The sequence below is a fragment of the Schistocerca serialis genome, chromosome 3 (assembly GCF_023864345.2).
Source record: "Schistocerca serialis cubense isolate TAMUIC-IGC-003099 chromosome 3, iqSchSeri2.2, whole genome shotgun sequence".
NCBI classification, from domain to species: domain Eukaryota; kingdom Metazoa; phylum Arthropoda; class Insecta; order Orthoptera; family Acrididae; genus Schistocerca; species Schistocerca serialis.
In genome coordinates this window covers 831,353,311-831,380,869 of record NC_064640.1, presented here as the reverse complement: position 1 = coordinate 831,380,869, position 27,559 = coordinate 831,353,311, and the positions used below count along the sequence as shown (strand labels likewise).

General features: G+C 38.4%; 1 protein-coding gene across 1 annotated transcript; it reads left to right on the top strand.

Annotated features, from left to right (window-relative positions):
• Positions 1–3,075: 3,075 nt before the first annotated feature.
• Positions 3,076–27,559, top strand: LOC126470817 (coatomer subunit zeta-1). Its single transcript, XM_050098829.1, has 5 exons — positions 3,076–3,327; positions 8,845–9,090; positions 14,759–14,892; positions 26,841–26,931; positions 27,217–27,559. The coding sequence occupies exons 1-5, from the start codon at positions 3,310–3,312 to the stop codon at positions 27,262–27,264; spliced, it is 537 nt and encodes a 178-aa protein (XP_049954786.1). The 5' UTR covers positions 3,076–3,309; the 3' UTR covers positions 27,265–27,559.

Below are 27,559 nucleotides of genomic sequence, written 5' to 3'. Positions count from 1 at the left end.
ATTCTAAATGTTCCACCACTTCCTCACTGTCTACTTCTCTTTGAATGTTAACTAACTGCCGGTTCATTGACTGTATTGACACATATTCTGTCTCTCAATATGCAGCAAACAAACGAGTTTCCTGAGCTCGTTTCGCTGCTAATTTTTGCCATTTCCTGCGTGGGCTATCTGTTTCTGGCTCAGAATGTGCCCTACACGGAATTTCGTATTCTGAAAATTCAGTGTTCTTGTCCATTCGATTCCCATCTCTCCGATCTGTCTCAATTCTATCCAAATCTACCTGAGCCTGCTGGTTCTGCAGCTGACCGACTGTCCTATTCTCTGGTTCACCAACTGTCCTATCCTCAACGAGCTCGTTTACTTACTGTTTATCTGGTTGATTCTCCCCCGTCTTGTCTACTTGCTGTCTATCATGTAACCTTTTGGCTTGTGCTTTCATTAACTTGGAAGTTCTTTCAACACACCACAACCCTATCTACAAAACTGTATGACCACGTATCAGTTGGTTGAACCAACAACAACAACATCGTGAATTATCGGCTACTGTTCTGTCTGCTCTGCTAGTCTCCAATCTCCACCTGTACGCTTTCAAAGGGAGTAAAAATGTTACTTCATAATTCTAACGATTTTAATACTGCATCACTCTGTGTCTCTGCATTTCTACGTCACTCTGGGTCTGTGCCTATCACATGAAAATCATATGCCCTAGCAGCTACTCAAAAATCGTAAAAATCCAAAAATTTTTCAACACAATAACACAAGACCTTTCAACTACAATTCTGCTTTCCTCACTACTTGTTTCTATTCTAATCCTAAATCTTTGCAAATAACTCTTTAAGACATGAAGGAAAATTTTTCAAAGTGATAATGCAGCCTAACATAAAAATTTTTTCTCAAATTAACTAAATTTCTTTGTTAAAAAAACTTTATAATTATTGGCTTCTCGCTTAACTTAACATTGCATAAATATCAATAAACTAACTGTAATGCCCAATTTTTTTACTAAGATTGCGACCTGCAATACCTAACTATCATCTATAACCTATTCTAACACTGTCCTATCTTGGTAACCTACCTATCTTACCTCTCCTGGCAGGGTCGCCATTTTCTGTATGTTTGTGGATGTTATCTTGACGAGTTGTGCAACAGATTGATCTGACAACTACCCTTTGGCTCCTGCAAGAAGCAGTTTCCACCCCACACTACTACAGAAGTCAGACAGACGCTTCTAACACACCAAAATTGCCTGAAAAACTTTCAGCAATAAATATCTTCTGGAGTCGTCTGCTGTAAGGAAAAGTCACAAAAATATTCTATTTCCTTACGTAACTAGTGGGATACTTCAGTACTGGAGTATTGCTAGTTAGTGTAAGAAAAACATTAAATGAACAGAAAATATTATTTATTACAAAATCTGAGAAAATCTAGTCAAACCTTTATTTATAAGCTGATACACAAATTTCTGGGTTATTTTCGGAATATCAGGTTACCTCTTATGGACAGGAATCCTCTGAATGAAATTTACATAAAAAGAGTGCGAAAGCTCTTTTATCCCTTTTCTTTAAGAATGCTATTTACCTGGCAGAATGCCGGCCGGTGTGGCCGTGCAGTTCTAGGCGCTTCAGTCTGGAACCGCATGACCGCTACGGTCGCAGGTTCGAATCCTACCTCGGGCATGGATGAGTGTGGTGTCCTTAGGTTAGTTAGGTTTAAGTAGTTCTAAGTACTAGGGGACTGATGACCACAGATGTTGAGTCCCATAGTGCTCAGAGCAATTTGAACTTGGCAGAATGGCGGAGAGCCGCATCTACTCATCTTGAATAATTATCCAATTGAATTTTATAAGTATGGTCGAGGCTGTCGTTTGAGAAATGTAATGGAGTGACGTGAATGAGGAATGTTATTTCTAATGGAGGAAAGATGAGGCTTGCCTACACTGCAGCGCACAATACCGTGAGCTGCAACAGATGCTGCCTGCGTTGTTCGCTGCTGAAAAATAACAATACTATCTCTTTCTATCTGGATTGACCTTCGCCAATCGAACTCTCACTACGCCTTGATGAAGTCAAGGATTCCTAACTGGCCCTAGTCTAACTATTGGCGTGGTACACTGGTCAGATAACCAGTCCACCACGATGCCACTCAATGTTCGCTCACAGGCTCTAACTAATACCTTGTCTGTGTTCACACTGCACATTAAGTGTTGTGGCCAACACAGTGAACAAACGCTTAATCGCGAGCGACTCAATATAGAATATCACTCCGATTCGCTAGTGCCAGAGGTGCTCTCTCAGTCCAGTACTGAGTAGAGTCTTTGTTCCTCGCCCTCTGTGTACACGCACAAGCGCACTCGCTCCTGCTACGTGTTCCCGCTTCAAGTGCTTCACTGGACCAACACCTCTCCATGCAAAAAGTGAAAGGGTATATCATCCGCTGTCTTTCCCTCATTCCCTCCGCTCATTCTGTCAGAAATAGTCCGCAAATAAGCGTTACTCTTACAAACAGGAGAATGGTGTTCTGTTTAAGCTGACCAATCCAGAAATATATAGCTCTGCGTTAGGCATTTACTCTCCACCTGTGAGAACTGTGAAACGGCGCACTAGGTCCGTCAAAAATGCACATGCTGGGGCTCTCCCAAACATTACAGCAGGTTTTGCTTTTAAGGTGAACACACAGGCCATTATTCCTTTCCTCTGGCAAAAATTGTTTTGGTCCCTGGGCAGTTGGCCGGCTGATGCAGCTGCGTGCTAACTCACCCTTCTACAGACTTTCCAGCGGGCTGGTTGCCTCCACTGAAGAAAAACTCCTGTGGCCGGCGTGTCTCTGAAAATTGAAACATATTTTTTTACAAAAGACTGACTCGCAATAACGAAGAACCTAAATTATTTCACAAATTCAGATTTGGATAAGAGAAGAGAAATTAATCACAGTAATCAGTAAATAATTACACTATTGTTGAAATTTTGTTTCACACTTGGTCAGACGTCGGTTTGACACTTTATCTTAAAGACAATCGACAGGATCGATATAACTAAGTACCTATACAAATGTACCTCTTTGGATTTGTCAAAGCGCTTGACGTTGACAATGTAAATCGTTGCTTTTTTTGTGGACAAGTGTGTTGCAGTTGGAAGAAACCTAATATAAGCTACAAGTAAACATAATTTTAAGTTGGGAAGGTGCTAGCAGTTCAGCGTTGTCTGGTTTTTACGTTAAGTGTAATTCGTTATTCGTTATATAACACTGTTAGCGTCTTGTTGCTTTCTGTAGCGAACACGACTGACGTGGAACTTTGGGTGATAGAACACCATGGATTGTTCGTACATGGTATGTTTACCTATTTTTTTAAAGTATTTATCAGAATTTTCCAGATGCCGCGTGTATGTGAAATCATATTGTTTTTTTTTTTTTTTTCATCTGTGAAGTTACTTATTTACATACGCACGACCCGTAGGATTTACTGTGAATGTCGTGCCCTGTTAATTTGTTTGATGCAAAAGAATCCTTTTCATTTGGCGTTTAATTTGTTGTTTCCAAGAACGAACAAAGCATTGTAATTCATTATATATATCTAACAGCGGATCTTCCGTATTTGTGAGGTTATATACCGTAGCAGCTGTTTTTCGTGATATTTTTGGAGCATGGTATGTAATTGCTGTTCTTCACTTGAGCTGAAATTACAGGAAGCTTACCATGATATAAAGAAATAAATAAAATACATGTATTTTTTCGTAGACCAATTACATGTACAGCCAGTTGCAGAAAATTGTACTAAAATTGTGATTTTCATAGGTTTGCTGTGTTTACTGTACCCTCGCTATACTTACAAAAATTTGTGTTGATGACAAAATCTAAACAGGGAGACTGGCAAACCAGCAGTGATACCATAGTTATAACATTCACAACTGGTTGTGAAAGACATTGAACACTTTGGTGTCACTCTTTACAATGCACTGCCAACTTGCATGAGGAAGTTGGGAGAAGGGAACAGATTTTAGAGCAGAGCTAAGAACATTTCTAGTTGAGCAGTGTTTCTACACTGTAAATGAATATGTTTGTAAGTACTAGACCCTCGTTTACTGTTGAGTACTTTTTAAGCTTTTACCAGATTTTGTGTATGTCTTTGCACAATAATGTTTCTGGTGTTATTTTTTTCTTTTGCAAATGAAGTACATTAAAACTCCTCAGGGTAGGGACTCAGTTGCAAGAGCTGGACATAATGTGGGAGGTGTCCGTGTGTGTGTGTGTGTGTACTTTTCAGAAGTGTAATATTACAGTGTCATATTCTAGTTATGTCATTGATTGTACTTCTAGTGCATGCTATTTGCTCCTTGTAGGCACTTTCCTTTCATAACCGTGTACTGAGTAAGGTGCTAAGTCATATTAATGCACTGGACTCTCATTCAGGATTGAGGGGATTCTTACATCATCTGGCTTCCTGGGCTAAATTATGTTTCATATTGGACCCCCCACCCCTGCCTCCCTGCTTCTGAAATCATGGTTGTGGTGACAGACTGATCCGTAGTGCAGCATGAGATCTTGGTTAGGTTGGAAGGTGGCAGTTCAGTTGTGAGTGGCAAATCCATTGAATTTGAGAGTAGCAGATATGATTGTGGTGATAAACTGACTGGAAAAATGAAAGGGGGATGTGTAACTTTTAATGCATCCTGGATTGGGTTTTTGTCCGAATTTGCTGAAGTTAACACTAACATTACCTAGGTAATTTTTGTTACATATAGTACCAACAGGTTTATTTTATTCTGATCTCACTGAAAAGACTTAGAACTGCTTATACATTATTTTTTGTATACCAGGTAAATATTAAATTATTATAAGGACAAATTCACTTTGTACAATTTTCTCCCTGCACTGTTAATAATTAATTTCAGTCCACTAAATGGAGCAAACAGAATTTGCTGTCTCATTCTGAGACATATTTTTCACGCAACACTGTCCTCTTGCGGTGTTTTACACAGATGTGTTTGCAGCACTGAAAGCAGGTAACAGTTGATTTTTCCAACTTGTTGTACTTTTTTTAGGTGCAGCTTCTTGGTAGAATATCTGGCACCATCCACATGTTCCTAACTCTGCTGTTCATGGCACAGGTTCCATAGTGCAGCAAGGTGCCGTTGTGTGGTGCTTTCCATTGCCATTGTTACTGGCTTCTGAGGGTCAACGGAAGCATCAAGAGTCCACCCATGTGCTTTTACCCTGTGTTCGTAGATGATGTATTTGATGGTGCCCTCTGGTGGTGGATGTGGACATGCTGAGTTTAATGTGTAGTATTGGGTTCATTTGAGTTTGGGTTGTCATGCTAACATGGTTTTGAGTTTAGGTAGTTGGTGCGATAATGTGGATCTCTTTCCAGTGCGTTATTAAGGGCGTTTCTGTGTTTGGCTTTTTTGTTATGTCTAATTAGTTTGATGTGTGGAAAGAAGTATAAATTTTTATTCCTTTTTTAAAGGTATTGATATGACAGAGTAGTTCATGACTGTGTCATTGTGTTCTGAGATGGGCGATGATACGGTGTCTGTCATAAAGTTTCTGCAGGTGTTTGGTCTTATTGCTGAATATGTTAGGTGTCAAGTTTGTGGCAACAACATAGTTTGAGGAGAGTGCCTGCAGCTCAGATCAGGGACATGTGTATGTTGTGTTTTCAGTGTGTGTGTGTGTGGGGGGGGGGGGGGGGGGGGGAGCTAATTGTTATTGCCGGAGGCATTTGTTGGTAAGTAATTTTTGTTTTGGTTTTATTGCATAGTAATTGTAATATTTTGTGTGTTGTATATTTATGGTAGGCCGGTTGTGTTTTAATTTATGTTGTGAATATGGGGTATTTGAGTTGTTGGGGTTTTGGTTCCACTTTCCAGAGTTGTAGGTGTTGATTTTTTGGTGTCAGTAGCTACGGTTGAGTTATCTAGGGCAAGGGTAATGTCAGAGTTCACTTTTTGGGGTAGTAGGTGTTGGTTTTCTGATATGGATAGCTGTGGTTGAGCTATAGAGGCCAAAGGAAATGTCAGATTCCTTTGGTTTTGTTGTAGTGCAATGCTGTAAATTAATTTTTTTATATATATATTATTTGTTTTGGGATGGTGGGGTGTTTTTCATTCTTGTATATTTAGCTTGTCCCTACCCTAAATTCCCCTTTGCATACACTGGAAGTAGGCATTTCCACCATATTGATGTCATGGGTCAAATCAGACAGGTGGAATCAGATGCTTCTGTAATGCCGCTTCTGAAGCCTGTACAAATTTCAGGCCCGTTTGTGTACATGAGGCCTTATTATTCAAGACCAAAGTGACCGAGAAAAATTCTATTGTGATTCAGCAAATTCTTTTTCCAATTTCGAAAGTTTAGATGGAAGTTGAATAAGTATTTATTGCTGCTGCATCAGTGTGTGTGTGTAGAAGATGGATGTGAACCATCTTCTTGTTCTCTCTTCATGCTGTAATGTCTTGTCATGTAGTCTATGGTGTCCACACTTCCCTTTTTGGTGTTATAAAAGAAAAAGATTAGTCGTCTTTGAGTCTTCGCTAATCACCCCAGTGATAAGTCAAAAACATCAACAGCAGTCACTTTGCTTTCTCACCTGTGGTAACACTGCAACCTAATTTATTGATGGATATTATTGATCTCTTTAAAATATCCATTGGTCCATTTAGATGCTGTTCATTTCCAGACTTTCCTGTATGGACGTCCATGCTGACCACGTATCTAGTTTCGGAATCGGACAGCATTCTAATTAAAATGCCACATTTTTCAGTTTTTTTTAGAAGTACTTTGAATGGGCAGTGACCATGGAACAAAGACATATTCACTGTAGCATGTTGACCCGGGATTCTCTTGTATTCTTATCATCAGGCCTCAACATTTTACTCAGTTCAAAAAATCTGGTTGGGCTCATTGGTCCTTAGTACACTTGACGGGCCTGAAGCATAGACCATAAATCTTGGACAGGTATCTTATCATCATGATTTGACCCATGATTAGGAAGTGCCAAATATAACAAAATAACTCATTTCATCAGTGTGTTGAATATCTGGTCGAGAAGCCTCTTACAGAGACTTAGTTTTTCTTTGTTGTCTTAGCCTCATTTTGCCCCGCACTATATTTTGTACAGAACACTGATATTATCGAGATTGCTCTACAACATACTCACATCCACTTTTGGCAATGAATTTATAAAAGCTGCTATTAGCATTTGGTAGGTTGGGTTGAACATCATCTTCATTCTCAGGCAGTGTATCTCCATACCATCATCCACTTCATTTTCATCTACATCTGATTCATTCAAGACTTCAAGCACTCCTTCAATAGAACTATAGCGTAAACATTGTCTATTCATGTCACTTGTTCAACAGTACAAGAAACAATGAAAATAAAAAAAAAACGGTTTCTTAAAAATATGTTTGAAGACGACAGTGCAAAAGAGCATTTAATTTTAAATATTTAAGTTTATCTAATACCACATACTCCACAATGACCTGAAATCTATCCCTAGTGTTACTGGTGGGTGGGAGGCTTCTAAGGCGTATGAGAATAAAATCAGATAAATGAATTTTAATTAACAAATTCTATAAGCACTCAGTTGTAAATGCAGTAATGGATAACAAGCTTTGATTTCAAGTTCATTTATCAAAGGACGTTGATACAACGTGTAATTATTAAGTCAGTGGGCCTATAAAGCACCTTCCTTGGTAGTGCCAGGATTAATGCTGGCGTGGTTCCTTTGAGAAGACCACGAATGACTTTTTGCCATCTCGTCATCTGACATTGTAGCGCATGACATAAGAAAAGTAATTGGAGCAGATACCGACAGAGGATCACTCTAGCGAAGATATGGGTTGCAAATGTGCAGGTCCATTGAGAAAGCAACTTTGACAAAGGGCAGATTATTATTATGCAGAGCCTGTGAAAGGGTATCTTGTTAACGACAAAGCTTGCCGAATGTTAACGTGCTGCTGCCGTGAGCATTTATGGAAAGAGTAAGCCAATGAAACTAATGCTCATCACAAAACATGGGGTTCGGAGGCTTGTTTGCTCTGTAAAGTGGAAAAGATGGTGATTTGTGGCATCTCTGCTGAAAGATCACAATGCTGGTGCACACGCAAGTGTTTTGGAGCACACTGTTCATATACATCATTGAGCATGGAGCTCTGCAGCAGACCACCCCTATGTGATCACATATTGACACAACAACATCGTCATTTAAGGTTGCAGTGACCACGGGGCCACCGGGATTTAACTGTTAATCAATAGAAGTGTCGGCTCTTTGGGTGAATCACATTTTGCATCACGAGGGCGATGGTTGTACGCACAGTCACTCATCGAGGTGAACAGCAGCTCGAAATGTGCAATGCACCGTGGGTGCATGCTGGTGGAAGCAGTGGAAGTCACTGACACACAGCTGCGAACCACCTGCATCCCTTCATGCTTGATGTTTTCCCTGATAATGATGTCATCTTTCATTGCTATAATTGTCTCTATCTTGGAGCCAGAACTGTGTTTGCTATAGTGCTTTGAGGAACATTATAGTGAACTCGCCTTGATGTCTTGGTGATCTATTTCGCTTGATGTACGCAAATCAGTGGCCCATTATTTGAGTGAATTACATAATATGTCTTTAGACATCTAATGCCACATACCTCCACAAACCTACCAGATCCCTGATACGCAGAATCAGTGATGTATTTTGTTCGAAACATGGACAAACAAGCTATTGAGCAGGTGGTTGTAATGTTTTGGCTCAACAGTGTATGTACATATTATTCCAATGTGTTATTTACCTTCTAATTATAATTTTTTTTGTTTTCATATTTGTATTAATCGACACTTCTGATTTTTTAGGAACCGAGCCTGTACACTGTGAAAGGCATTGCAATACTTGACAATGATGGAAATAGGATCCTTGCAAAATACTATGACAAAAATATATTTCCATCTGCGAAAGAGCAAAAAACTTTTGAAAAAAATCTTTTCACCAAAACGCACAGGGCTAATGCAGAAATTATAATGTTGGATGGTTTGACATGTGTGTACAGGTCAAACGTTGATCTTTTTTTCTATGTAATGGGCAGTTCCCAAGAGAATGAGGTGCGTATAACAGGTTGTTTGGTACAGTTCTTCATATATTTCTAAGACAATTTGATATTACCATATCCTCAGTCCTCTTGCCAATTGTAAGGAAGTGATATAACCAGAGAGATCAGGATAATTTCATGCTTACTAAAATTAACTTTAACTTTGTAAACTGAATTTTACAAGATAAAGAAAATGAGTAATGCTGTTTTATTACTCTGGAAACAAAGAAGTTATGTACAATGTCTTTTCTTTTGGATGTGGAACAAAGTCTTTTGCATTTATTAGTATGAAAGAAGCAAATGCAGCATATGAATCAATGGAAGACACTTTTAAGTCTTACATGCCTCAGTATAAAATAGGAAACCCAGTGGATATCGTTGTAACTCCGTGAGCGAGCTGTAATTATGTAGAAGTGTGTTGCATGAGAAATGTTGAAGAATTCTTGGAATCATTTCAGGCAATTTTTCACCATCGTCACACTTGTTTTTACAAGAGCTTTCCATGAAAAGTTGGCCTTCTGAGTTCCACTACTGTCTCTTCACCTCAAGTCATTAAGCCCTAACTTTGGTTCCATCCTTAAAAACACACAGATAAGCCATTGTATCCAGTTGGGCACTGTTTTATCTCTAATCAAGGTTAATTTCGGTCCATGTTTTGTTGCAAACTTTTCACTTCCTATTCTCATTTATTAGATTATGTTGTTTATAATCACTTCAATTACAAGTTTGTTTTTGTGGGAACTGTGTGTCTCCGGTTTTACTCTATACCTAACCAACAAAACTCAATAACCAGTAATTAATTTTATTACTTATCTATTGTGGTGTCTTTCAGCAGCTTTGATCTATCATCAGGTAACAATTAAAATAATTTCTGTTGCCTTCCCTAGAGCACTGCTACTGAACTACTGACAAAATGTTCACTTTATTGAGCATTTCCTCCAAAATTCCTCAATTTGTAAGAATTAACATGTAATGACCAGCTACAATATTTTTTTAAAAATTCTTTCAACATAGTCATGGATGCAGCAGATTTTTTTACACTATTTAATTTTATACAAAACTGTTTCAGAATCAAAGTAGAATGAGCATACAACCATTGGCAAGATTATGCACAGTTAAAAGTGGTGAATTAACATACAGAGTGTAATAAAAAAAATAAAAAATAAAAAAAACCATGAAGTAAGACCATACAAATGGAATGAAAACATTAAGAAATAAAAGTATATTGCAACTTGAGATATAAAAGAATTGAATCATTTCTCGCATACAGATGTTGTTGTTGTTGTTGTTGTTGTTGTTGTTGTTGTTGTCTTCAGTCCTGAGACTGGTTTGATGCAGCTCTCCATGCTACTCTATCCTGTGCAAGCTTTTTCATCTCCCAGTACCTACTGCAACCTACATCCTTCTGAAGCTGCTTAGTGTATTCATCTCTTGGTCTCCCTCTACGATTTTTACCCTCCACGCTGCCCTCCAATACTAAATTGGTGATCCCTTGATGCCTCAGAACATGTCCTACCAACCGATCCCTTCTTCTGGTCAGGTTGTGCCACAAACTTCTCTTCTCCCCAATCCTATTCAATACTTCCTCATTAGTTATGTGATCTACCCATCTAATCTTCAGCATTCTTCTGTAGCACCACATTTCGAAAGCTTCTATTCTCTTCTTGTCCAAACTATTTATCGTCCATGTTTCACTTCCATACATGGCTACACTCCATACGAATACTTTCAGAAATGACTTCCTGACACTTAAATCAATACTGGATGTCAACAAATTTCTCTTCTTCAGAAACGCTTTCCTTGCCATTGCCAGCCTACATTTTATATCCTCTCTACTTCGACCATCATCAGTTATTTTGCTCCCCAAATGGCAAAACTCCTTTACTACTTTAAGTGCCTCATTTCCTAATCTAATTCCCTCAGCATCCCCCGACTTAATTAGACTACATTCCATTATCCTTGTTTTGCTTTTGTTGATGTTCATCTTATATCCTCCTTTCAAGACACTGTCCATTCCATTCAACTGCTCTTCCAAGTCCTTTGCTGTCTCTGACAGAATTACAATGTCATCGGCGAACCTCAAAGTTTTTATTTCTTCTCCATGAATTTTAATACCTACTCCGAATTTTTCTTTTGTTTCCTTTACTGCTTGCTCAATATACAGATTGAACAACATCGGGGAGAGGCTACAACCCTGTCTTACTCCCTTCCCAACCACTGCTTCCCTTTCATGTCCCTCGACTCTTATAACTGCCATCTGGTTTCTGTACAAATTGTAAATAGCCTTTCGCTCCCTGTATTTTACCCCTGCCACCTTTAGAATTTGAAAGAGAGTATTCCAGTCAACATTGTCAAAAGCTTTCTCTAAGTCCACAAATGCTAGAAACGTAGGTTTGCCTTTCCTTAATCTTTCTTCTAAGATAAGTCGTAAGGTCAGTATTGCCTCACGTGTTCCAGTGTTTCTACGGAATCCAAACTGATCTTCCCCGAGGTTGGCTTCTACTAGTTTTTCCATTCGTCTGTAAAGAATTCGTGTTAGTATTTTGCAGCTGTGACTTATTAAGCTGATAGTTCGGTAATTTTCACATCTGTCAACACCTGCTTTCTTTGGGATTGGAATTATTATATTCTTCTTGAAGTCTGAGGGTATTTCGCCTGTTTCATACATCTTGCTCACCAGATGGTAGAGTTTTGTCAGGACTGGCTCTCCCACGGCCGTCAGTAGTTCCAATGGAATATTGTCTACTCCGGGGGCCTTGTTTCGACTCAGGTCTTTCAGTGCTCTCTCAAACTCTTCACGCAGTATCTTATCTCCCATTTCATCTTCATCTACATCCTCTTCCATTTCCATAATATTGTCCTCAAGTACATCGCCCTTGTATAGACCCTCTATATACTCCTTCCACCTTACTGCTTTCCCTTCTTTGCTTAGAACTGGGTTTCCATCTGAGCTCTTGATATTCATACAAGTCGTTCTCTTATCTCCAAAGGTCTCTTTAATTTTCCTGTAGGCGGTATCTATCTCATCCCTAGTGAGATAGGCCTCTACATCCTTACATTTGTCCTCTAGCCATCCCTGCTTAGCCATTTTGCACTTCCTGTCGATCTCATTTTTGAGACGTTTGTATTCCTTTTTGCCTGTTTCACTTACTGCATTTTTATACTTTCTCCTTTCATCAATTAAATTCAATATTTCTTCTGTTACCCAAGGATTTCTACTAGCCCTCGTCTTTTTACCTACTTGATCCTCTGCTGCCTTCACTACTTCATCCCTCAAAGCTACCCATTCTTCTTCTACTGTATTTATTTCCCCCATTCCTGTCAATTGCTCCCTTACGCTCTCCCTGAATCTCTGTACAACCTCTGGTTCTTTTAGTTTATCCAGGTCCCATCTCCTTAAATTCCCACCTTTTTGCAGTTTCTTCAGTTTTAATCTACAGGTCATAACCAATAGATTGTGGTCAGAGTCCACATCTGCCCCTGGAAATGTCTTACAATTTAAAACCTGGTTCCTAAATCTGTCTTACCATTATATAATCTATCTGATACCTTTTAGTATCTCCAGGGTTCTTCCATGTATACAACCTTCTTTCATGATTCTTAAACCAAGTGTTAGTTATGATTATGTTGTGCTCTGTGCAGAATTCGACCAGGCGGCTTCCTCTTTCATTTCTGTCCCCCAATCCATATTCACCTACTATGTTTCCTTCTCTCCCTTTTCCTACACTCGAATTCCAGTCACCCATGACTATTAAATTTTCGTCTCCCTTCACAATCTGAATAATTTCTTTTATTTCATCATACATTTCTTCAATTTCTTCGTCATCTGCAGAGCTAGTTGGCATATAAACTTGTACTACTGTAGTAGGCGTGGGCTTCGTATCTATCTTGGCCACAATAATGCGTTCACTATGCTGTTTGTAGTAGCTTACCCGCATTCCTATTTTCCTATTCATTATTAAACCTACTCCTGCATTACCCCTATTTGATTTTGTGTTTATAACCCTGTAGTCACCTGACCAGAAGTCTTGTTCCTCCTGCCACCGAACTTCACTAATTCCCACTATATCTAACTTCAACCTATCCATTTCCCTTTTTAAATTTTCTAACCTACCTGCCCGATTAAGGGATCTGACATTCCACGCTCCGATCCGTAGAACACCAGTTTTCTTTCTCCTGATAACGACATCCTCTTGAGTAGTCCCCGCCCGGAGATCCGAATGGGGGACTATTTTACCTCCGGAATATTTTACCCAAGAGGACGCCATCATCATGTAATCATACAGTAAAGCTGCATGCCCTCGGGAAAAATTACGGCTGTAGTTTCCCCTTGCTTTCAGCCGTTCGCAGTACCAGCACAGCAAGGCCGTTTTGGTTATTGTTACAAGGCCAGATCAGTCAATCATCCAGACTGTTGCCCTTGCAACTACTGAAAAGGCTGCTGCCCCTCTTCAGGAACCACACGTTTGTCTGGCCTCTCAACAGATACCCCTCCGTTGTGGTTGCACCTACGGTACGGCTATCTGTATCGCTGAGGCACGCAAGCCTCCCCACCAACGGCAAGGTCCATGGTTCATGGGGGGGATACAGATATTGTGTTTCACATTTTGTGTGACTTTACTCAATCATTACTTTATTTTTGAATGGAGAAGAGGTTGCTGCAGACAGGTGTTTCTTTCTTGTTGTGGCCAGTGCATAGTCTGAAAAGCACACAGTGAATTGAAACTAGAAAAGCTTCAGTCCGTGTTCACATCTTGTCTGCCAATGCCACAGGCATTGAATTTCCATGATCAGTGTATCTGTAGGACTTTCTTTGAGAAAGTTATATAGAGTCCAAGTCCATTTATGTTGGAACCATGTAAACAGGGTACGTATAGTTTGCAGAGATACCGAACCTGCTGATACCACCAGTTCGTTGATGCATCATACTGTGAAATTGGCAGACAAAAACAACTTACAAAAATCAAATATGTGTAAAATACCTATAATAACAAGAATATAGTTGTTATCATAAAATCACATTCATTGGCTTCGACAACTTGCAACCAAACTCAGCTTCCAGTCTGACCCATGCCTTGAGCTACACTACATATCAGTCCGTCAAAAACACATTCCGAATAATAGTATAGAAGCAAAAAAATTGTCAGTTTTGTGTGTTATTGTTTGTGAGTGGCTTAAAATTATGTGGTCTGCAGATTGAGAAAGATATTTGCTTGCTGCAACACTATACGAGTTCCTTTGTGTCTGATGTATTGGTGTGCACCATCAGCTGTTTCATTTCATAAAAACATTGCAGTTTGTGAGCCTTCTGCTAACAGATGAGCTACAGTGTTGCTGGAATCTCTATGGCCAACTTGATTTTACAAATATTTTAGTTGCAACAGGGTGAGAGATACAGCAAATTGGCTTCAACAGGGCTGCAGTTTATTCCTTAATTGACCTCTCCAAAACTGAGCTAGTTGTCTGCCTGTTAATGCATTCTTTATTTTGTGTAACCTAAAACCATAAGACACCTAAAAACATGAATTGAGTAAAATTCTGTTTTGGTAGCATACTTAAATGCATTTTCTTAGTTTCCTTATATATTTGATTACAATTACAAATACTTTTGTATTTCAGTGTACTAACCTTATGCTTTTTTTATCATACGCACTGATTCTTGATTTCTTGAATCATTTCAGTTAATTCTTGTGAGTGTACTGAATTGCCTGTATGACGCTGTCAGTCAGATCCTTAGAAAAAATGTGGAAAAACGAGTTGTCCTGGAAAACTTGGATATAGTAATGCTGGCTCTGGATGAAATTTGTGATGGAGGGTAAATATTATTAGAAATATTAGTCCTTAACTTTGTTTCCAGTTCCAGTAATGTTCTGTTTTGACTTTTAAAGATGGTGTTTGAGGTCTAGCATAGTTTTATTTCCCCTGCATGGTGCTGGGGCGCTTTGTCTGGAAATATTGTGATGGTGTGTTCAGAATAATATGAAGTTTCGATACCTTTTATGAAACAGTAGGGTACGACATCCAGTGCCGTATTGTATCTGCAGTGCTTATAGTAAAAAACATTTTGTTCTTGAAATTTGGCCCATAACAAGCAGTTGCCCCTATCACAAAACATAAACCCAACTTCGTTGTAACTGCTTAATTTTGTTGGTTCTAATATCTGCCATCTGATATTTGCTTGGGGAGCAATTGACAGGTGACGGGGATTCCTTCAAAACATGAATACACCTGGCATACTCGCAAAACCTCCCACAAACAACTATTTAAGCAACGCTGCATGCTAAAAACTTCCCAGTACATTTCCTCCATTAAAAAGTTTATCACTAGCAATCATTCAGAATTCGGAAAGAAAAGTCCAGTAGGTGAATTAACAAACACAGTGTTAGGACAAAAAATGACTCTCACTTTTACTTATGTAATCATAATTTGGTGTAGAAAGGGGGAAATTGTGCTGCCAAGAATATATTTGTCTTCCTAATTAATTTATTAAGATAAGACCTCTCTCTCTCTCTCTCTCTCTCTCTCTCTCTCTCTCTCTAATCACTCACACACACACACACACACACACACACACACACACAAAACTTCGAAATTATTTGTAGAATAGTTAAATGACGGAAGAAAGCCTTGTGCTGCTTGTGGGAGATGCAACAGAATAGTTAAAGGGGGAAAGGTAGCTGACAACTAAGCCATAGGTGGAAAACAATGTGCTAAAAGAAATATTAGCAACTGTGACAGATAGAAGCTGGAAGATGAGAATATCTATGTGGTGTGCAAACACAGAGGATGAGAAAAATGTGCTTGAAGGAGGACGTGACGAAAGTTAGTCGTTGAAATAGCTATATCAGAGAAAAGAATCGATTATTATGGGAAGCTACAACATGGTCAATTTGATGAGGTATGAACATTAACACAATATTGAATAGGAGCAATAAAAAAAACTTGAAATGGAGACAAGACTCCAAGAATTCTGCTTATGAATTGAATATGAAATAAAACTGGAAATATTGTATTTTAATGCAATTATTTTTTGTTCAAAAGTCATCTGGCATAGGGAGTGGAATTAATACATAGTGAACCATTCTTATGCTTAATTTTAATATCACATAGGAAAAAGTCATATGAAGAAAAGTTGGAAAAATTAGAGAAGTTAGAATCAATGATAGATATCTAGGTACAGAGTGATTAATCAGTACATAGAATCATAATTTGTGACCTTTTTCTACACAAAAATATTAGTTGTCTAGGGGGGTGATTGTTACTTCATTGATGATTGAAAAGTAGATGATGTGAAGAAAAATAAACTTTTATGAATAATCTTGTCATGTGGAACATCTGCAAACAAATCAAAATCTTTTTGAAAATGATTGGGAAGGTAGATAATTGAATTTATGCATTATAAGCCAGAACTGATCAAAATTTTGGTAACGATACTCTTTTTTTCATGTGATGATGGTACTGAGAAGACTAAGTAAAAAGTTTAAGTTGCCTGGATAGATCAGTCAGTATGAGCATTATCCATAAAATTCAGGGTTTCAGGGTCAAGTCCCCATCCAGCACACAGTTTTATTGGGAAGTTTCAGAAATGGTGTGCACTCAACTGCAGAGTGAAAGTTTCACTAAGCAGGCAACATAAAGAGCTGTACAGGAAGTCGTTGCCTTGCATAGAGTAAGCAGGGTGGATGTCAGAGTGATGACCAAAAGAATGGACAGCAGGGGAGAAATATAGGAATGTTGCACTAGGAGAAAGGTCTCACCAGGTACAGCTGAAGTAGTTGGCTGTTGTGCATTAGGTTAGAGGGGAGTAAGCTTGGGAAGGCAGGATAAAAAAAAGCTAAAGCTGCCCACAACTCAGTGCTGTACTCGACATGATCCTGTTGGAGTAGATATGCCCTGGCTTTCCTCTTACCTTTAAACTGAAATAGCCAGCCCGAAGAGACCTACAGTGTAACATAGACTCTGTTTCAGAGTGCAGCTGGGCATTTTGTACATTAAATGATCATTACAAGACGTGAAAGAATCAATCACACAGTGACAGAAAAAATCAAAAGTTGTACTAGGGATTGAATCCAGGAGGAAAAAATATGTGGATCCAGTGGGGATCAAATGCTAGATTTTTTGAGTTGTAGTCTGGTACGTACATACTGAGCCACCAGCAAGTAACAGAATAAAGCTAGATCACTAGTAGACGAGAATCCAGATGCTTGTGGTGAGTGAAAAGAATTCTGCCATTACAATCATTCTGGCCACTAGTAATAGCTGCGACATCATTTATCAATCTGCTGCAGTGTTGTATACAGGCATGACCACCAACCAGCTGTTATCCATATGAATGGCTGCCACCAAACTGTGGCCAAAGGAATGTTTTGACTTGTCAGTGACAAAACATGCTACACAGCATACCATGCCAATCAGAAATGTCAACTTCACAACCCATGCCATATGATTTCCCTCCGGCAACCCTGACAACAGCTTCTGAAAAGTGCTCATAATAAATTTTCCATCCTTGTTTAGCCCATGGTACTGCTGCACTGTGCCTAGCATGAAAGGAGGAATGAATAGTACTATACTCCAATATATACATAAATATGATAAAGATTGTATTATATCTCGGTGCTGATTGTGTTGTCAGTATTTAACACACACAACTGCAATGTAAATTCTGCATTCACATGTAAGTTAATTAATAAAATGGTACTGCAATTACATGCAGCAAGCAGGCAAAGAATCGTTAGGAATTGAAAAGTTTGCTAATATTGAATTTACACTCTTGCTCTTGCTAAAGTAAAACGTTTGAGTGGGCCATCCACACTCTTACCTGACAGGCTATTTTGTAAGAAATCATAAGAATTAAACAGCTGATTTGTATAGCTAATGACATAGCAAGATAATTTCATTTAGATAGTGGACGAAATAATATATTAATTTGTAACATAACAATGTTGATATATCAGATGCAAGAATGAGGTGAAACTTAATTTTCATAGAAAAGTCTTATGTTTGCAGGTGAAAATATGCGTAACACACACTAACTAAATTAACCTCAAGTTTTAATTTTCTGTCTTTGTCACGTGTTGGGGTTTTCATTACCGATGTATGTAGTTTTTTGGGCTTTTTATGCTAACGAAGGGGTGCCACAATGTTGGGATCACGGATTTACTTCAAACTTTTTACACCTTCAGTAGGCCATTACTGCAACATAATTTGCAACTAGTAAGGTGCAATACTCTGGCAATTCCAAGAAAATTGCAAGAGAAGTTTTACTCATCTGTTATATAACTGATGTGAAAGGGCTTTTCGTAAGAAGATGTGGTGGTCAACCAGTTAGCGTTCGTGGTTTGCATGTGGTTCGTGGCCGATGCAACGGTTCTAATCCCACCTACCACTTACTTTTTTTAATCTATATTTTGTTTTGCCATTGCTCACATTATTTAATTTTTGGCACATGAGAGGTAATATAATGAAAACACACATGCATTTTCATGAAGTTGTTATGAATTTCATAATATTTGACTATTTGCTATTTGTAATTCATTTTGTGAGGACGATGGATGGGCTCAGAAAGCCCAAGACAAACCTTGATAAATAATGATATGAATGACGTTATTCACAATCAGTAATATAAGTTACAATGTGCCAGACCACAAGAGTAATGTACAATTGCTTGTCGGGTGTGCTCTCAACATCACATGTTGTAGGATGGAATTTGTCATAGACACATGGAAAACATAAATTGAAACTTCATGCAAATAGAAATGGTAATTTTTTTGTTATATTACCTCTCAAATGTCATATAAATTAAATAATGTGACCAGTGATGGAAAAAAATATAGATTAAAAATGGAAGTGATAGCAGGGATTCGAACGATTGTGTCACTCGGAAACCACTTGCAAACAGCAAATGCTAACTGCTTGACCACCACGACTCATTACGACCAGCCCCCCCCTTGCACAGATACATTAGTTACATAATAGATGCATAAAACTTCTCTTGCACATTATGTTGATTTAATGGCCCACTAAAGGTTTAAAAAGCTTTAAATAAACCTGTGATCACAATGTTGAGGCCTCCCCTTGTAACATTAGTAAATTCATCTGAAACACAGTTTCTTGGTTTCAGTGATGAACTGATACAAATTACTTCATTTAATATATGGACTTGTGATACTGGAAACACTCATTCAAGTTACTCACTTTGTGTGGACAGCTCTACCGTAAATAAATAAATTTAATATTAAGTGCAGGCAGACCATGGCATTTCTAAAATCCTGTTGGACACTTTGTTGAAGTAAACAGAAAACAATCTAAAATGAATTTGTCACCCTCCAGCTTAACCTAGACTATGGGCTACACTACAGATCAGTTTTTCAACCCAAGATAGATTGAAATTTCATTTACCTGGGCTTCACTAACTCATAACCCAAACTGTTGTCTTCCATCCTAACCTAGACCTCCAGTTACACTACAATCAGACCTCAGGCTACACTACAGATCAGCCTATCGCCACATTCTTGCTGCTGCCTTTGAGTCAAAAAACATTAATAATATTTGTTCATATATTGTTGTAATGTACTGTGTGTATACAGCAGTAAGAGCCTATATATGGCCAAAGGAAAAAGTGAAGGGCTCTCCACACATCATCAGTAATTTGTTTATAGTAGCATAAAGATGTATCTAGTTAACATCCATTAATGGCTACCACAAAATATTCTCCCGTTGGCTGTATCCAAGTTCATATGAAAACACGTCACCTACATAAACTCTAAACTGTGAATAGGTGCTGCATGTGGAAAGCTCCTTGTAAAGTTTAGCCCTTCTGATTTGTGTTTCATTTATCAAAATGTGGGCTAGTGTAAAGGCTCAGTTGTGGCAAAAAAAATATAACTCTTATTTAGTTTCATAGCTGCAGGGATGATTATAGAGTGAATGAGTTATTATTGGGACAGAGCAATGTTCATTGCTATTGAGGAATGTCATTGAAGATGATTGTTGACACAATTCATTAGTTTGAAATTATGGAGTCCAAATAATTGACTTCCCTGTGATGTGCATTTGTTTATGCAGAGCCAGAAATTTTACTAATAACATGCAGTTAAGTAGTGAATGATAATGAAGGTAAGATTAATATGATCCAGTCAAATAAAACTGCTTCTGTCCTCTTGCTGTGCCAGGAAGTAGTTCAGACGAGTTACTAATAGTTTTAATGTGTCTGTGAAAGATTCTTCTGTGTGTGTCAATTAAATTTTTGAAATATGTGATACAGAAGCAGTCAATACAGAATTTTTTCCCCTCATAAATGCAAATACTGGATAAATCACATTGTTCCAGTATTTATACACTAGATCTTTCTAAGATTAATAAATTGGTCATCTAATGTAGGAAACAGATATTAATTATCTGCTCTTATACCATGCCCCTATCACAATTTATTGGCAGAGATATTAATTGTAGCCTCTGCACTTTTGTCTAATGAACTTCCGTCTCGTACATGGGCTTGTGAAGAGAATGTGGGGAAACTTGGGTCGTTATTGGGCTACTACTCAGGTTGATCTGCAGTAATGGTTTTCATTATTATTTTTTAATTTTTTGAGAAGTTAAATAAATCTAATATTCTCTATTATTGAACATTTCATGCAGTTATATGATGAACAGCTGTTACATTTGTATCTGTAGATATCTGGAAAGTGTGGCATTGTGTGGATGATTGAAGATAGTATTTAAAGACTTCAGTCCCACAATTGCTAACTAAAAGTACAATTCATACTATTAGTACAGCTTTTGCTGTAGTTCAAAATACTCAGTTTAATGTGAAATGTGTAATATAACAAAATGACTGAACGTTTCAGAGCCAGCATTGTTATAATTCACTTATACAACTCTTACGTGAATGATTGGGCAAGTTATTAATTCAGGAAAGAAATAATGTGTACTATTCTGTGACCATTTTGCTCGTAAAATAAAAATTGTGATAAAGATCACTGCTGAAAAATTCCATATGGCATGTTTTGGCTACAGCGATTATTGCATTTGTCATTTGGTCAAGGCAGTAACCAAAATGTGAGATACATAAGTATTATTAATCCTCAAATCATTTATGTAAACATTAGTAAACTGATTGTGCCTGTTCCATTAAGAAAAAACTGCATGTATGTAAGAAAAGATAATGCAACATAAGTTATGTTGTTGTAAAGCGTCGTTCTGATATATACTGTGACCTTATTCGGAGTGGTTTTTATCTGTTCTACTATCTTAGTTGCATTCTTAAATTTTCAGATAACATGGGTAAAATATTAAATGTGTTGAAAAAGTTGAGTGTAGTTAATTTCACTTAAAATTTAATTTCTGTGTATTGCTGATTAATAAAGCCATTGGCACATCTGATTCCAGAAAAATAACATTCTAATCTTGTGCATTATATTTTGATACAGTATATAATGTTTAGCAGGTGCAACAAGTTTGTAGAAACCTTACTTGCACCTGGCTCCACAGAAGTTGTTTTTATTTCTTTAATTACATTTTTGTTTTTTTCATTCTCATACTTACCTTAAATACACACACCAGTGTATAACCGTACCTTATAGGTATAGTGAACTAGCTTTTCAGTTTTCTCAAAAATATAATGTGAGTACATCTCCCACTTGGAATGGAATAATTTTAAGTTTCAAAGGAATCCCAGTTCCAGAGTACTGTACAAAACATCTGACAGTTGTTACAAAATTAGCGCTTTTGAGATTAAACTTCAAAGTGTTGTTACTCAATAGTCTTATGTAAGGAAATAATGTAATTTTTAGTTTCCGTGACATGGCACTCCTAATATGATACTGTCACTAGGAAACTGTATGTGAAGTAAACTGTCCAATTTCGATTGTGAATTTGCTAAGTGAAGTAACATTTAATCACTTGAGAGCTGGAAAACTATTTCGATATCAAAGTTCTGTAAAAGTCACATTTGCAGTTGGTAAACAAAACCCCCAATTTATGAAAATCCTGTGAATATCTTCATTAAGTAAGCCAAGCATGTCACATTGCCCAAAGAGAACTAAAAAGGAAACAAGCTCGCTCTCAACTTTGGGAATGTTGCAGTGTGAAGAGTTCCAGGACATAAACATAAGTTCACATCATACAACTGCAGATTTCAAACTTTTCTCTTTCTTTAGACCTTACACCAATGGGAAGTAACCTACTTTATTCCATCTGGTTGGAGTCAGAACCATAATGGTGGACACTGCAGCTCGCTCACATTTCACAAAATAAAACATATAACTATGCAAATTTCCTTAACATCACAGAACACACACGTTGAAACACGTCCTTTGACACAAAGGAAGGTAAAGTCAGCAAACAGTTGTATTGGGAAAATTAGAACATAGGTACTTGAGTTACAGTGGAAATAAATTTATTGAGAAACATTTGATGAAGTCAGTGAAAATAAAATTACCATATAAATTATTTGAACTGCTTTCAGAGTCTTTGCAGAGGGAAGGCTTTATGGTGATGCGGAACTGTAGTGTTGTCTGTGCCTGATGGATAATGCCGTTCTGAGTCAACAACAGATCAGTGGTGGTTCTGAAGTTGTAGCAGGTCCATTGACATTACATCCTCTTGATTTGTGTATAATCCGTTTAATGGCAGTAGCGTTCGTCCATCAACTCTGATGAATAGGCCGGTCAGAAGAAACTAGTCTTGTAGTTAATTAATGTCGGTATTTAAGCCACAACAAATATTTCTGCTATGACAAAATTCTTATTGTCAAGTTCACAGATTAGAAAGTGTGTGGAATCACATCAACTAGCAAAATATGAATATGAAGTTTGTCTGTCTTTGCCAGATGGGTGACCTCCACCAACTTGCGGTCTGGCTGTCAACATTCACGGTTTTGTTTGCATGAAAATATTGCTATAAGCGCTTTCACTGTCTTAATCCATTTAAAATGTGCAAACAACAACTTGGCTATATACCTGGGAAGCACACCACTAATTTATCACACCAAGAAAACCTGAGGGATCACTTATCATCTTGCAAATAAAAATTATAAAACTCATGCTGTTCAATTCGTACCAGCGAATTCAGCTTAGTGAAGCAGTAATCCCAACTTTCTTGTGTATATGTTGTCAGTATAGCCCGTAGCATTTCAAAGAGCTCGCACCATTTGAATCATTCTAATACATTCTTCATGCAGTACAGTCCATACAGTATATGAAAGTTGTGTGTTCTGCAATATATGGCATACTTTATATTCTGACATGGCACAGACCCGCTACTATCTCTGTGTTCAGGCAAACTCGCATGCACCAACAATGTTTGATTCTCTATGACTGTATTGCTCTTTCTGTCAATCTTGTATAGCAGTTCATTATACTTGTTACATTCAGTCAAGTTATCCCAAAGATTTACAAGAAAATTAAAATATTGATGCCCAAAAATAAAACATAACAGTGATTTATTATTTATTTATTGTATTTCATACATGAATGGTTCTTTAATCACAAAAATAACATACTAATAATAAATACTCAGCATAACATAATAAAAGGGTGGTGCACAGTTATACCTTTTACTTTAGAATAAAACACATGAACTAGCACAGATGTGTGTAGTGTTTCCGTATTACAGTGATGTGAGAAGAGAAAAAAGTAATACTACTCAGAATTTGCAATGTTTCCTCACAGTGCATATCAAACATGCGAATCTCATGAGATTTTATTGTGTCCTGAGATTCATATGTTGATGGTTTGAATTTAAAGACATGCTGTGTGATGCATTGTGCGTTGGGTAGAACAAATAAAAGAATAGCATGTCGGAGTCAAATTGCACGATTTATTATGTTAATTAAGAACTTTGAATGCTCGTTACAGCTTTTTAACGGGGGTGGGGGGTGGAATACAAAAACCAAAATTCAAATGTTGGTATGTTGACCTATCGATACTTCTGTACTACTGTATAAAGACAATTTGTAGTTTAACATTCTTACCAAAAATCTCAAATGTTCTAGACTTATTTATTTCAAACAATGGAAAATCAGGACTGATTTATTTCAAATTTTTTACACGATACTCTAATACATTTTCTGATAGACATGGGCTACATATTGCTTTAATATATGTGGTACACAAATGTATATATACATATAAAACACACGAGGGAAGTGTTAGCAAAATGCTCAAAAAGTTCTTGACCGATTTTGTTCAAATTTTTGCACAATATTGTAATAAACACTCAAGCTGACATAGGCTACATACACTGCCAGAAAAAAATTAGTACACCCTTTTAGAGGTTTCAGATTCACTAGAGATTTAGTGTTGCAGCAGTATGTGTCGAGTACATGAAATGATTACATTTACAGATCAATAGCACCTGTGGTTCTGTGGTACCGGGTATTGACCCATGCTGAAACACCCACATTAATACACGGTGTAGCCTCTGCAGGCAGCAGTGCAGGTACTGACTTGGGCATCCAGTCGCTCATACAGATTGTGAATACTATCCTGGGATACATTGTGGCACACCTGCTTGACCTTTTAACAGAGTTCTGTAAGAGTTGTTGGTTGACGAGTCGCACAAGTCAACTCTCATCCTTTCGTATCCCACACATGCTCAATTGGAGACAAGTCTGGAGATAGTGTTGGCCAGGGAAGTTGCTGCATGTCTTGCAGAGCACCTTGAGTTTCACGGGCAGTATGTGGGCAAATGTTATCATGTAGGAACAACACATCACCTTCTTGTTGCAAGACCAGGTTTAACAACATTCTGCACATGCCGAGTGCTGGTTAGCTTCCCCTCCAGAAACACTAAAGGTGAATGAGAGTTGTAGCTTATCGCACCCCAGACCATAAGGCCTGAGGTGGAGACATTGTGTCTTGGACAAATGCACTCTACGAGAGAGCACTTACGAGGTCTACATCATACACACAAACGACCATCACTTTTGTGCGGGCGGAATCTGCTTTCACCACTAAAGACCACAGTGTGCCAGTCCACATTCCAAGTCATTGTCTGAGGGCACCAGTCAAGCCAAGCACATCGATGCTGTGGCGTGAGCTGAAGATGGGCTAGAGGTGTGCGTGCCTGTAGCCCTACTGCTAATATCTGGTATGCAACAGTTTGTGTTCACGTGTACCAAACGTGGTGGCACAGTGGTTAGGACACTGGATTCGCATTCTGGAGGATGATGGTGCACATCCGAACATCTTGATTTAGGTTTTCAGTGATTTCCCTGAATTGTTTGGGCTAACACTAGAATGGTTCCTTCAAAAGGGCATGGCTGATTTCCTTCCCCATCCTTCCCTAATCCAAACTTGTGCTCAGTCTCTAATGGCCTCGTTGTCAGTGAGATGTTAAACACTAGTCTCCTCCTCGTGTTGACATATCTGGGCTCGCAAGCCCAGTTACCTGTGCTGTGGTAGTTGTGCGATCTGCCACTGCTGCCCTTGCAATAAGATGACCCTGAAAGGCATCTGTGCTGCATGGACATCCCAGAACCTCGTCTACAGGTATGAGAATGTTCATGTGATCACTGATACCAGCATCATTGCACAACTGATGCAGCATATCCAATTTGTGTGACAGTTGACTGAAAGGACCATTCTGCCACATAGAAGGCCATAATTTGACCTCTTTCAAACTGTCAGTTGGCCGTAGGTAACATGAGTGTGTCTCTGGCATGGTTGCCTGCTTGCTTCACACGTCCGCACCACACGGAGCCTTCTGGCTGTGAGCATTCCTTATTAAAGGGTAGATACAGATGGCACTCTCATAGCTATGCCACTACACTACCTGTTGGTGGATGATGTTGAAACCAAACCATTATCAGTACATTCATGATCCCCCACATGGCATGTGCCATTGTCAGATTAAAATCAGTGTTGTCTTTCCATGTGTACCAATTACTGACTTACCTGTAGCATTGGACACCTAATCACCCTCAAAATAATTCCCTTAGCACTCCACACATTTCTACCAGTGGTGCTGCCATCGTTGGAAGCATACCAAAAAAACCTGTTTCAGAATGTAGTTTTGCTCAGCTTTCATTGTTGTCATAATGTTCTCTTGTCTCACATTGTGTTCCTTCCAATGGCCTCTTGAGTTTGGGGGACAGCTAGAAGTTTCAGGGGGCCGTATCAGGAGCGTAAGGAGCCTGTTGAAGCACAGGAATCTGATTTTTCATCAGAAAAGTCGAACAAAGTGTGAGGAATGTGCGGGAGCATTGTTGTGATGGAAGTGCCAGTTTCCTGTTGACCACAAGTGTGTTGTCTTGCACCATACAGCATCATGTAAATGACAAAACATCCCTGTAGTATTCTTTGGTGGTTGGCTCTGTGGTGTGTAAGCATGGTGTACCAAACTGCAGGCTGGCTCTGTGGTGTGTACACATGGTATACCAAACTGCAGGAGTCAAAGAAAGCAGTCAGCATGACTTGGACGTTGCTGTGCACTTGACAGGCCTTCTTTGGTCTTAGTGACAAGGAATGCTTCCATTGTGATGACTTGGATTTGATTTCCAGGTCAGACTCATACGCCCGGGACTTGTCACCAGTGATTATGGTGTTGACGAAGTGTGAGTCACTGTTTGTAGAGTCCAGCATGTCCTGTGATACGTCAGCACAAAGTTGTTTCTGCTCAGCCAATGCAGTAATTTAACATTTTTTTATGTTAATACAACAGTCAGATGGAAGTTTTCATGCTATTATTTTAAGAGCAGCTTCATTTAAATGTTGACATATTTAATGACTGATTTATTTATGTATATTGTTTCAATCTGTACAGGATTATTATGGAAGCAGATCCATCTGCCCTTGTTTCAAGAGTTGCTTTGAGAGTGGATGACATTCCTCTTGGTGATCAGACTGTCTCTCAGGTAAATCTGAATTTTCAGTTAAGTTATAAATTACCTTTCTTCTTTATGAGGCAGTGTAAGTGTCAGACAAAGTGGTGTCACTGCCAACTTGCAGGTTCAGTACCATCAGTCGCTTTGAATTTCTGTTGCCATTTCTGGCTGGTTATTGACACATAATTAGCTGTGATGGAGATTTATTCATTGTTCATGTATAAGAATTGCATACACGGTTGTCTATAATTTTGAGCTATAAATCTGAAGACATATTTCCACTTGTTAAACTGTGCTTTGTATCACTTCTTGCAGGTCTTCCAGTCAGCGAAAGAACAGTTCAAATGGCCCATTCTAAAATGATGGAGGCTGACATAGGCTGGCAGAGCCAGTATGAAAAGTGATTAGAGGAAAATTGAAAGTGTACAGGCAGTGGGATTGTGCATTAAACGATTGACAGTCTATGAAAAGTATATGTTTGTAGAAGTGAGATGGACTTGCTGCAGTGAACAAACATTTGGTGTTTTGTGGATGAAACATGTAATGTTGAAAGTGTTGGTGCCTTGTAATTGGAGTGACTTGTTGCTCATGTACACTTTTTTTCTGAACAGCCATTCCCTTCCCTGAAAGGTCCTTATTAAATAGACATTACCTCAAA